General features: G+C 42.2%; 1 protein-coding gene across 1 annotated transcript in view; it reads left to right on the forward strand.

The window, feature by feature from the left end:
- scfd2 (sec1 family domain containing 2) overlaps window positions 1-13,400 on the forward strand; it is a 100,352-nt gene that overhangs the window by 19,322 nt on the left and 67,630 nt on the right. The window contains exon 4 of the mRNA XM_026158720.2: window positions 128-303. Coding sequence (XP_026014505.2) covers window positions 128-303 — 176 coding nt within the window. The remainder of the gene's footprint in view (window positions 1-127; window positions 304-13,400) is intronic.

Below are 13,400 nucleotides of genomic sequence, written 5' to 3' on the forward strand. Positions count from 1 at the left end.
GTCAAGGCGTCTGTAAACCTTCTGATTGCACTGTATACAACGATCTTTGCCAGATTTTGATTGATTAATTTCTTACGGCTCCAAATTGCTCGCTAGATGATAACTGTATCATCTTCCCTCCTTTCAGGCCGTGTGACCCCCGAACAGCTGTGCTCCTACATCCAGCTGTTCCGGAGCAGTAGAGGGGCGCTAGAGAGTCACTGTGGGGTGCTTCAGCTGGGCCTGGCCACGGCCCAGACTCTCCGACACCCAAGCCTGCCTCGCTGGGATTCCTGTCTGGCCTTCGAGAGGCTGCTGCTGCAGGTGCGCGCTCATCTTACACGGCCTTATTATCCATATGTGCTAGAGCCGATGAAAACTTGATGTTTTCCTTTTTAAATGAGATGTGAACATCTTAAAAATGCGATACCACCTATGACAGATTGACACATTTTTGAGCTCTTCAACTGCAACACAGTAGCCTATTTCAGATGAAAGTAGTTTTCTTTTAGAGTGTGAGAAGTGTAACTGAAATAACTTCAACAACACATATCGATGTTAGATAATAACTTGAAATAAAGCGACACTGATAGTTTTAACTAAACTGGAAAACTGCATATTCGCTAGCATTTTTAATTAACATCGCTCCTGTTAGAAAATATGTTATTACCAGTGCACAGGAGGTAGGTGTGTGTTTGTGGTTAGCAAGATGGTGGCAAGAATGTTGTGTTAAACTGACAGCAACAGGAAAAAACAGATTCCTCTCTGTCATAAACAAGGTCAGTTTTGCTTGTAGGGAAAACATTCCGTTCAAGTAAACACGGAGAAAACGCTAGATTGCCATGATTTCGTGTAGAGCCTTTGAATCTACAGGAGGTCTTTTATGGTGGAGGCACATGTACATGTGTCTTTGAGCTTTTAAAGGTCGCAGGATAAGTCGGGGGAAGGAGGCGGAGTATAACGAATAAATCAAAAATGAGAGCACAGTCAGTCATCACTCATTCACCTCCACAGCAGTGATTAGTACATGTTCTGTACTTTCTAACACACAATCTTAATGGCGCCAAGCTATGAGCTCACTAATACAAAGCCATTTCCTGCTTCTCTTACCTTGGTATTTTCATTGAGTCGCTCTATACTCCTGAAGCTGTAAAGCAAGCAGTAAGACAGCCGAGTATTTAGGAACTTATTAAACTAAAGCACGGAAAAACAAAACAAGCTCTTAGCCATGCCCCATGCCAAATTAGAATTTGAAAACAACCTCATAAACCTTCATCCTCAGCTGGGGCCATCCCTGTTTTACTTAATAAAGGAAGAAGACTTTAGGGCTTACTGTTCCAATATCCATTTACTTCATGAACCCACTTTGATCCACTGCCCCATGGTTGTCTGCTATACCTGGATAATTTCTCACCACACTTTTTTTTTAGTTTTAGTTGTATCTTATGAGAACTAACTTCATTAAAGTGACTGTGTCTCATTAAGCTGATGGTGACTATGTTAATAACAGTGTAAGATACGTGGCACTTGCCCCAAGTTCAAAATTGCATTCTTCAAGAATCAAATCTCACAAGCAGGCCTTGAGCGCGATTTGAGGGTTGTTTGCAATCAAAACTGGCTTGAGTTTTATTGAGGAATTAAGGGAAATGAGTTGTGTGTCCTCTGTGCCCCCTCTGTTTATTTAATCTTCGTATGAGTCCGTTTTTTCCCCCTCTGCTCAACATGGTCAGAGAGAAGTTAATTACTCTATAAAATGGCGGGATGAAATGCCTTTCAGCTCTGCCTGGCAGTCTGGATGTGTTTGCTCTGCCTGAGTGTGTGAGGGCTGCTGTGGGTATGACCGACCAGAGCTGGACGCTCCATTGCTGGTGGACAGTGTGACTTCATTCAGGCCAACACCTCTGTGGTTCACTGGGGCTTTGGATGGGCAGTGACCGAACTGAGGCAAAGGACCAATGAGTTCAAGGCCTAGCCTAGTTCATGCCTTTCCCAAAAGTTGGCTACAAACACAGAAGCACACAAAAGAGATTCTAATATCTCAAATATATCAATTTCTGGTGAAATAAAGGTTCAAATACACACGTCGTGTAAGATGCTGCGTAATATCCACTATGTGACCTGAGCTGCTGTAGAATAGTGTTCTGGTCCGGTCATGCTTGAGTACTTGTGAGGGTCTTGCTGCTTGGAGGTTAATCAGAAAAGGGTACAGATGTGGTTTTGGAGGTCAGCATGTTAGTGGGACTGTGAAATAAATGTGGTTAGTGTGATACTTAGTATTTATACTGCCACCAGATTTATTACCTCCTTAATAGAGTTGTTACGTGTGTGTGAGCTAGATATCATCTTGGCTGGCAGTGCCACCCTGCCTGCTCTTATACCTCCCTCACTGTTCTTGGCCCTGGCTGTCTGACATAAGACTGGGGTTTCATCTGAATGGTTCAGATTGAACAGGCTTGGAGGCTCTCCAGTCCACAGAATGTGTAGTACTAGGCAAGCTAGAAGGGGTGGGGCAGCTAAGGCAAAACTCAACAGACTCACTCTTTCACCACTTCCAGGAACACTCACTGCTTTACCTTCCCATCACCATCCCAGCCAGGACCTCAGCCTTCCCAAACTAAACATGCACACTTCTACTGTACATCCCTCCCACGGAGAGTAGACTTTGCAAGTTCATTTTTTTAAAAGACCGATTTTTATTAAGGTACGTAGTGTCTCTATATAGCGTGCTGTCCAGCCTACTGTTGATTAGTCTGTCACATCACTGAACTTGGAAGTGATGACAGCAGTGCAATAGAGAGGAGCTAACCTCTTTCACCCCGGCCTGTTGCTTTACTCTGCTGGGATTACCAGGGCATGCCTCTGCAAACATTCAAACTCAGAGTTATTGCTGGTCACAGCGCTGCTCAGACAGAAAGCTGCACTCGGCTGTATGTCCCCATCTCCCAAGGGTAACTCAAACTGGTTGCCTGGTTCTTATCGCTGTCTCTGCTTTAGCTGCATGTTTGTGTTGTAGTCTGAAATGGTGTTTATATGACTAAAACTGAGCTATGAATCCAAAACCAGTACCCTTAACATTACTTTATGGCAGATAGATAACATTGTAAAACCTCTTCTATGTACAGGATATGAAAAAAAAAAAATAACCCCCATTATTTCATTAGTTCAGATAAGATTGAAAATGTAAGTATCTGTTGGTTTTTGTTGGCAGGATCTGAGCAACTACAAATATGAACTGAATTGGTCCGACTTAATACTAGATATCCCTCACAAGTTGCACCATTCCCACCATACTGACTTCAGTCTCAGGTGTGAGTGTCAGTGTATGTGCCTCAGTGGGATATCAGCCTTCATTTTCTTTATCAAAATCATTTGGAAAAAAATCCATCCATCCATTCGCTTCCACTTGTCCTTTTTCAGGGTCGTGGGGGGCGCTGGAGCCTATCCCAGCTGTCATAAGGTCGCTAGTCTGTCACAGGGCTAACGCATAGACAGGAGACAACCAGTCGCACTCACATTCACTCCCACATTCACACCTATGGGCAATTTAGTGTTTCCAATTAACCTAACCCCACTAACTGCATGTCTTTGGACTGTGGGAGGAAGCCGGAGTACCTGGGGAGAACCCACGCAAACACGGGGAGAACATGCAAACTCCACACAGAAAGACCCTGGCCTGATGGTGGAATTGAACTCAGGACCTTCTAGCTGTGAGGCAACAGTGCTAACCACCAGGATGAAGTGTAATTATTTTCTGTCATCAAGATTAAACAGAGAGTTTGACCTGCAAATTTCAGGAAAAATTACATAAAAGGCTACTTTTTGATTGCAGCTGCTCTCTAGTTGGGTCTTTTGAGCTGACAGAGTGTTGAATCAGTCTTATCCTAAAATCTGTTTAAATGGGGCTTTTGTGCAATATTTCCACAGAAACAATTTAGTTAAAAATGCCCAACCTGTGAGACCCTCTTTCGTAATCGTCCACAAATTATTCTGCAAGCACACTGAAAACCTACAGTTCACCATGAGGCATGGTTAATTCATCAAGATAAGTCCAGAATAGTTTTTTTTTTTATTATTATTTGTTTATGCATTTGGTGACGTCTGTGTTATAAATTATTATATAGCCAGGGTGGAGCCTGGTGACCCTAACACTCCATTAATAACCCCCAGGACAGTGTCAGTGGGCTCTGCCCTAAAGACTCGTGACCCTCAACCTTTATCCCTTGACACTCTTGGATGTACAATGATCTGCAGAGAATCAAACCTGCAGGTCTGCAGTATGTTAGTAGTTTGACAATAAAAACCCATGTCATCTCCTTTTATATAAAGCTGTAAGAAAGTGCACCCACAATACGTATGCTCATGCAGTTATATATGCAACATCTGGATTGCATCATTTCTTATGGTGACAGAGGGGAAAAATGTTGATATTGGTCCCAAGTAACTTTCATCTTATCTGAGCTGCATGCCAGAGACAGGCAGGAGGCTTTAAGCCTGTAATTGGCCTTTCCCCAGGGTATGGAGACTATCCCCACATCCCAGACATTCCCCCTTATGTTCTGTCACCACTGTGTCCCTGCTGTTTTCTCTGTTTTCCTCCAGATTGTAACAAAGGGGTGTGAATGACTTCGGGGTGCTGCCCTGAGATGTCCACCATTGACCTCCTCTAGTTCCCTACTGTTTAACAGCCTCACATCTGTACTGACCTGGACTGACCGTCTCCCCATCCATCCACTTTCTGTACCACATTCTCCCTCATCCAGCCCGTGTATTATCCTCTCTGTGAGTTTGTTAGCCCTGGAGCAATGCAGATTTGCTCACAGAAGAAACCACAGGAGGTTCAGGATCAACTCCTGTCTGTTTCTCTACAAAGTGGACTCTTTGTCTCTCAGCTCCTGTTTCCTTACCCATTGTTTTCTATAACTTCATCAGGCTTCCTTTTAAATATGTCTTGAGCAGGATTACTGTTTCTCTGTGATGCGTTCCACAAACATATGGCTCACTACAGCATAAGCTCACATGGCCCATGTGAACTCCTGTACTCCACTAAAGTCCACGGCTCTGTATTTTCAAGCATAACAAGCTTTATAAAAATGTAGAGTGGGAAAGAAATTAGTTTATCGGAAGATCAAGTTATTTACCTATCTCTTCCTTCCTGTGTTTAGTTGGAAAGGATTATAGTAAGGGGGAAGAGCAATGATGATCACTCCCAGGAAGACCCAGGAATAGCCCCCATGTCAAGCCAACACCCCCCCCCCCCCCCCCCCTTTCCAGCACCAGTATCCTGAGACGGCTGTGTTTACATTGTTCTGCACAGCTCAGCCTTAATGTACTATCTGTTTAATAGGCAGAGAGAGGTCTGTTTATAGAGGGGGGGGCTTTTTAGCAGAGGTGATGGGTTGGTAGGCCAGAGGGCAAAATCAACTCATCTCACTTCCTGTTATCATTACCTCTCTTCTTTCAGACAGATAGGTGCTTGACTCACCCGGCTTTCTGCATTACTTATCCTTAATCGCCTCGCCATCCTGCTGGCTATAATTGTGTTCAGTTTGTGCCTCCCCTGGAAAATCAAGTAACACAGGAAGGCTCAATCAAGTTGCTTCATATTAGGCCTTGCTGCATTCACTTCACAGCTCAATAGTCATTTGCATGTGCTGCGTTTTAAGTGCTCTACGTCTTTCTACTAAATCTATATCTCAGCCCACTGAACTGAAATTTTATTGCTTTGATGTTAATAGCTGTAGAATTACAACGCTGCAGCGCTCTAAAATTTAAAGGTGGTCTCATAAGGTTTTGATATACTGAACATTTTCTCTTCTACTTAAAGCGCCCCTCGCTCTGTATCGAGGCAGAGTTGCACTGTCACATATGTACATCTGCGGATATCTTTTGTTCTGGTTTCTATTGTTTACTGCGCCTGTTAAACTGCAGACTCAAAGCCCTTCATGTCAGGAGGATTTTTCATGTGGCCTTGAGTTTTTTCCCCCACGAGTGTGTGTGTTTTGAGGTTTCTGCAGAATGTTTTTCACAGCGTTGGCCAAAGGAAACTCGTTTTTCTCACCCTTGCTCAGACCAAACTTTCATCGCGCTGAAATCGTTGATCTTTCTTGAAGATCATTTACACTGCTCTCTCCACTTAGGCACACTTTTGATATTCCCGAAATTTGTTGTGCTGAGGTGCACTGTCATCTTGCAGTGTTTAGGTGAGGTGGTCTAGGGAACATGATCAGAAGGTAAGGGGGGGGGCTCATAAAGCTTCCACTAACACTCTCCATCCGTGGTGAATCAGGTTAGTGTGGTCTGCTGACTTGGCCTTCTGGCGTCAGACTTCATTTGAGCATGCTCCAAAAAGACACCACAGACTGGGAAAAATCCCACAATACACAGCATTCATCCTTGGATTGTTAACAGGGAAGACCGTAGAAAAAGCTGACCATTAGGGAAGATGGCGGGGGTTTGCAAGAGGCCCAACAATGACCCACTGTCCCAGATGGATCCGAGCAACGAACCGCATCGTACCTTTATATTCCTGAGACTGGCACACAGACTCTGCCTTCAGTTTTACGTGTCACTGCTCATTGTTGGTGTTCCATTTTTTTCCCATGGTTTTGTGCATCTGAAACTATATCCAGATGTTCTTGTAAGCAGGTGCGTGTGTGCACAGCTATGTGTGCGTGCAACCATTCATGCGTGTGCATCCCTTAATGTGCTTATTCTGGTGAGATTGTCTCAACTTCCTGTTGTCACAAACAGGCTCTGTGTTCGCTGTAGAAAAGCTCCACCTCAGGACAGATTTACTATCAGGTCATTTGTCACTACCTGCTGAGCACAGGCCAGGGAAGGTCAGAGCCCACAGGACATACGTCTTTGTGTTAATTTCTCTTATTTGAAATAGAGACAGAAGAACATTCCAGGACCTTTGACTGTCCTCTTTGGATACTGTTTAACTAAAAGTAGATGAAAGAGTTTCATCAGATTGAAGATTTATTGTTATTGGTCAGTTAATGGGAAAAAGCATATCAGCAATCGGACGATAAACCTCACTGCTAGTTCTTGCATTCTCAGCTTGTCTTTAATCATGCAGGCTTGTGCATAAGTTCAGTAAAGGTGAATGCTCTGACTTGTGAGCCATTAAACAAACACAATCTTCCCACTTTGGTCGTGATAAAAATCAAGGCCCAGGACAAACATGGGTAAATTACACATTACCATCTCAATCGCACCCTCAGTATCATAAAAGGAAAAGAAAACAACATGAAACATAATCAATAAAAGCCAGAGACATTAATAAAACTCAAGGTGAATAACTGAATCTGTACCACTGCCTAAATGCCTCTACTTAAGTGTCTGGCATTCTTCTTCTGTAATGATGTGTTACAGATCACAGGTAATGGGTAAACATGCCTGCTCTGTGCTGTGTATTTTAACATTGACATTAAGACAGATTGTGATGAATTTGCAAAGAGATGTGACCAGTTGCTCCCAAAAGGCTTAATGACACAAGTTTGTGAGATTGCTTATAAATATCTTATTAGAATCAAAGACTGTATTAAGACAGTATAAAGGATGTATGATAGCAAACAATTATAGTAATTATTAGAGACATAATGGAGGATCATCCAGGATATGATCATTAGCTAACAACTCATCAATCACAAGTCATCAACCAAAGAGTGTAGATCATCCCATCACGTCGTGTTTCATGCACCAAGATGGCCACAGCATAAATACTCATCTTGAGACTTTATTATAGGATATTAGCCAGGGGTTAATGTTACCCTGGCTACATTAATTTTCAAACAAGCAAAAAGGAATGAAGGCGAATTAATGTGTTCTGTAGTTGTAAAACATGTCAATGTTTTAATAAACCACAAGTCAGCTGTAGATACAGTAACTTAAGTCAAATAACAAATGTGATGTAGTTTTAGGATGTTTCAGGTTGTATAGTATCACACGATTGAAAGACTATGATGTCATTCACTCTATTAAAGGGATTATCGATAACAAACTGTAAATAAATGCATAAAAATGAACTTGTCAGATTTGTTGCATATCCAAGTCTGTTACTGCAGTTATATTAGAGTTTAAGTTAGCTTAACAATTAAATCTGATACCTGCACACTCTGGACAGGTTGCCAATCTGACATAGAGCTAACACAGAGGGACCGACAACCTAATCCAACTAAGTGCGTGTCTTTGGACTGTGGGAGGAAGCTAGAATACCCAGAGAGAACCCGCACAAACACTGGGAGATGCAGACTCCATACAGAAAGGCCCCCGTCAGATGATGGAGTCAAATTTAGGACCTTCTTTTTATAGGGCAATGTGCTAACCAACTTATTATAGTGCTGCTGCCCTATTATATTATAATATATAATATATATTCAGCCTAAATTAACATGCATTGAAATTCATGGAGCTTAACAGTACTCAGCATTATGGTTGTCATGTTTCAGTTCACATTTCCATTATGTGGTCCTTCACTTTTTCTTAGCCAGTGTGGCCCTTGAAATGATGTTGCCCACCTTCTCGACTAGAACCTCTCTTTGTTTCAGAGTGTAATTGTGAGACGCCAGTCTGCACAATTTTCTTTCCTCTGCACCCAACACTTTGTTACCTCATGCCCGTTCTGTGGGCTACCTTGTGGCCCCAGGGAATTGCCCAGTCACCCATAGGGAACGAGACTGACCAATCACTATGGCAACTAAGCGGTGAGGGTCAAACCAGGTCAATCAGAGACAGACTGTTGCCATCCCTGCTCTGTCATTAATTACGTATACCTCCCCAGGCACTGCTCCATGTGTAATGCAAAGCTGAAAGGTTTGGATCCAAATGGTTTGAGTGGATGGTCAGGTGAAGTTCACCGATTCATTTCATACGTTTATCTGTGACAGGGTCAGACTTGTCTTTATTATGAACCAAGAGAGGGTTTCCACCTCTGACTGTGTTTGGAAACTAATGTGTCAAATAGATATGTCATGTTAGCAATAAGAGCACAAACGACCTGTGTGATGTTACAGAGACCTCTGACTCTAGAGGAAGGCTTTATTTGTTGATTTGATTAAGTCCAGCGTCATCTCAGTGTTGTGCGAGCCTGTTCTTTAGAAGTGGGCATTTAGTTTGATTTGAGCAGCCAGAGCGTACAGAACCCAGTCCTCTCCAACTTTAAATGGTTCAGTGTTTATAGGTTGTGACAACACTTGCTGTGTCTGGTTTAGAGCTCAGCTTTCAAATTGAGCTGGTATTTGCATTTGTTAGGCGTTATGGAGATGAAAAACTGCATGCTGCACAGCTTCCCTTCTGTGTGTGTGTGTGTGCGTGCGTGTGTTTAGGAAGGTTGCCTTTTGTTGTTCTTGGACTGATCTTGTATGAGCTAGAAATGAAACTCATCTGTGGAGGGAAACAATCTCTCTGCTTGCCTTGTAACATGATTGACATAGGGGTGCAAAGAATAGGGAAATACCCCCCAGGCTCTCTGCTGGAGTGGAATCTGGTGATGGTTAAATGTCCTCCTTTCCCCTCATTCCATATTATTAGTGTTTTCTTTCTTAGTTTAGATATTCTGTTTCATCCAAGTGTCCATCTTTTTCCACCTCTAACCCTTTAGTTTTCAATTTTTTAAACAATTGGACTTCATTCGTACAAATGTGTCTGACGATATCTTGGTTTTTATCTGGAGTAGAAGGGGAGTATCTGGTCCTGCAGTAAAAAAGAACTGTAGCCATGTGCTGAAACAGCCTGTAAGACACTGGAACCAGAATGGCCAACTTGAAGAAGTACACGCTGATGAAATATTTGTTAATGAATTTGTTTGAAATGCCTTAGAACATTTGCCAAAACACTGGATATGTTTAGTAGAATTATGACAAATAGAAACCACTGCCCAAATAGCTGCTAGATACAAGTGACACAAAGGTAAGTAGAAGTATTTTAAATGAGCTACACATTACATAAATGCATTGAATTTGCAGAAATAACTAAAACATGTTGGCTATTGGACAACAGTGCATTTCACAATGCCTGCAGAGCGTTCTTGAAAAGTTTCCACTAACTGTCATGGTGTATACCAACCAAGGCCAAAATTAAGCTGTTCCAGCCCTCCACGCTGCATTTTATACGAGAACTCAATTTGAAAACATGTGAGCGAAAACCTCACTAATTCCTGTGTTTTCCCACTCTAGCTTTCATCTGGAGTGAACTCATACACCCCACTTTTTGTCTACTATTGTTCTCGCTGCATTTAGAGACACATGTGGGTCTGTTTGTCCCACTGCTGTTTTCGTGGAAATGGGGCAAGGAATAAAAGTAACCCAAAACGAGCAGCGACGCCGAACCGCTAATTATGAGCGGGGGGAGGGATGAAGGGGCCCGAGGAGGAGGAGAGGACTGCTTATATACATTCCCCCTTCTCACAATCTCCAGCTATAAGTCTCCATCTTCTCCACCCTACTGTTTTGTTGTTTTGCTTTTGTTCTGAGTTATTTAAGATGCTGTGTCTTTCATGTGTGCAGTTGTGATCTCTCTGAGCTTTTAGCACCATGGGTCGTAACACAGCAGAGATGTCTGCACGACGGGTGCCAGTGACAGCAACAAGTTTTATGTTCTGTGCTTGTGCGGCATAATAATTCATACCTTTTTATGATTTGATGATTTTGTGTTCTGTTTAGGTGGTCATGTTGGTGTTAAAATTGTCAAAAGCATCTGCCTTTTTAGTTGCTGATTGTGAGTATGAGGATACGATCATAGGAAAAAAATAAAGCATTTAGTCAAATGACACATTAAGCACATACTGCACATCTGGCCGTGAGGATCTGAAGTTCAGATGTCCTCGTTCACACTGCACTAACCACTTCTCCACATCCTGTCTAAAGCATAACAGTACAGAGGTTAAACTGCAGAATCCAATTTTTATTTTTGCAAGTTTGCATGACTCCAGTCTGCAGTTGGCTGTCTCTGTTTTTTTCCCTTACTTTGTTGAGCAGGCAAAACTTTTGCTAGACACATTTGGTGAAATATGTCATAATGCATTCATGAAATAAAGCAATTTTTAACATGACTGAGTTTAGAAAAACACAGTCCTTAAGCCAGGCTGTGTTGCCAGTTAGATACACCTATCGAATAGGGGTGCAACGATACACAAAATTCATGGTTCGGTTCGGTTCGATACTTGGGTGTCACGGTTCGATATTTTTTCGATACAAAAAAATGTTCATGCCTTTTTAATTTGTCATTTATTAAAATTATAAATATATATTTTAACTCAAAAGTACAGTTTTTAAATTTAACCCTAACCCTTGTGCGCGTTTTTTATTTTGACAGCGAATGCGCACCTGCGGACCACTTATGTGCACCCCTGGTTATTTAGCTCGTCATATTGCAGCCACAGAAATTCTTTTGTCCATGAAACCATAAAGCTGCACTTTCTTTTTGCCTTATAGTCTCATTTGTCATAACTTCTCCGTTTTGTGGTAAGCTTTTCTTTGGCTGTCACTTCTTCACCCTGACCTGTCTTATTTGGCTCAGCAGAACTAAAATATATATACACTGCTACTTTTACACACGACTCACATAAGCTCAGCGATTCTCTGCGCAATCAACCTCTCACATGTTTAAGCTTGCTGCGGGAGATTTCACTTGTCATGTTTGCATAGTAAGCTAACGATTAATAAGACGATGTCAGAGGAATTGGTGCACAAATTATCATCACTCACAGATCAGTGCTGTCATTGCAAAGTGAAAGCAAAAAAACAAGCGCAAATTCAAACGCGACTTCAATATGTCACATATTGACAGTGGCTCACCGATGCCAATGACATAATTACCCAGCTACATTTCTGAAAGAATGCAAAAGCATTGACATATATTTTTCCTACAATAGCCCGACGGGCAGGGCAGAGAGATTTTTGTAGCCCGACTGGAAAGATCGCTAGCTCCGGGACGTCGGGCTAGCGATTTTGCAAGCCCTGTATCTGATTGAGGAATCACTCATCTTTGGAAAAGAGAGTTTATTACAGAGAAATGGCTCTTTCCAAAATAAAAGCTATACTATCCGCTTCTTCTGGGCTATATTCTCAGCAGCATAAGGAGAATCACGTGCTAACAGCTGTCTAAATGACTCGGCTAAAGTTAGTAGCATGCTTGTTGTTTTTGTCTTTGCACTAGGATGATGTCGGCGTAAATGTGCAGTCATATTCGTTGTGTTCCCACTAGTGCTTTCAGGTTAATCTCGTTGAAATGACCTTAACGCCACAACACGGCAAATCTCCGTTAACGAGCTACCGCCGATCGCCCCGTGCATGGGGCTAGACGGCCAACACGTTAACGAGCTAACTGCGCTAACACACTAGTTCCCACCCATGTAATTGAGCATTGCATGGCACATTCAACATACTGTTTTACTTTAGTCCATGACTCGCTTACCTTCAGGGTCATACGTCACATGAAAACCAAAATAATTCCAAACGCCAGATCTGAATGAGGGTGGGGGAGGTCCATCTTGCAAGGAGAGCTTAACTTCTGTCTCGCTAGCTTGCCCTGCGCTCTTCCTCCTGACTATGCTGTCTGTGTTGAGCGCTCAGTGGATCTGCGCTCGACAGTGCAGCCTAGGCGGAGTAGTCGAACGCAGATTCACTGAGCGCTCAACACAGACAGCATCGTCAGAAGGAAAGTTGATAAAATAAATTACAAATGTTGTATTGTTCGATACATATGCGTACCGAACCGAAAGCACTGTATCGAACGGTTCAATATCGATACGAATATCGTTGCACCCCTACTATCGAACTATAATCTTTTCCAACACAGAAACTCTGCAATAAATCTCATTTATAAAGCTTATCATATTCAGTTTGTCTTAAGACTGTGCCAGAGAGGTTCTGACTCAGCTCTTTGGTCATATTGGACGCTATTGTGAGAGACACTCCATTAAATTATAGTAAAGTTGGTTGCAGAAGTTTTTCCACTGCCATTAATGTCAGTAGTGGTGGACAAAATATTATATACACCTAGCTCATAGTGCTTTATCATTTTGATAAATATCAATAAATCCCAGTGAGTTTAAAATAATTTGACATCAACTATAAAAAAAATTGCTGTGTGTGTGTGTGTGTGTGTGTGTGTGTGTGTGTGTGTGTGTGTCGTACTCTTTTTCAACCAGTGTTGGAGGTGGAGGTAAAATGTTTTGGTTGAGTGTGTTACTTATAGTTTTCTTGAAAACAATTACACCTGCTGTTTCCAGGTCTTTCTGTAACTCTTGGACAACTCGACTGATAATTCTTTTTACTCCTCTGTCTGAAATTTTGCAGGGAGCACCTGGTCATAGTTGATTCATGGTATGTTTATGGTGAAATGATGTTCTTTCCACTTCCACATTATGACCCCAACAATGCTCATTGGAACCTTTAGTAGTTTAGAAAGTTTCTTCT

Source organism: Astatotilapia calliptera, chromosome 23 (genome assembly GCF_964374335.1).
Source record: "Astatotilapia calliptera chromosome 23, fAstCal68.1, whole genome shotgun sequence".
Taxonomy (NCBI): Eukaryota; Metazoa; Chordata; class Actinopteri; order Cichliformes; family Cichlidae; genus Astatotilapia; species Astatotilapia calliptera.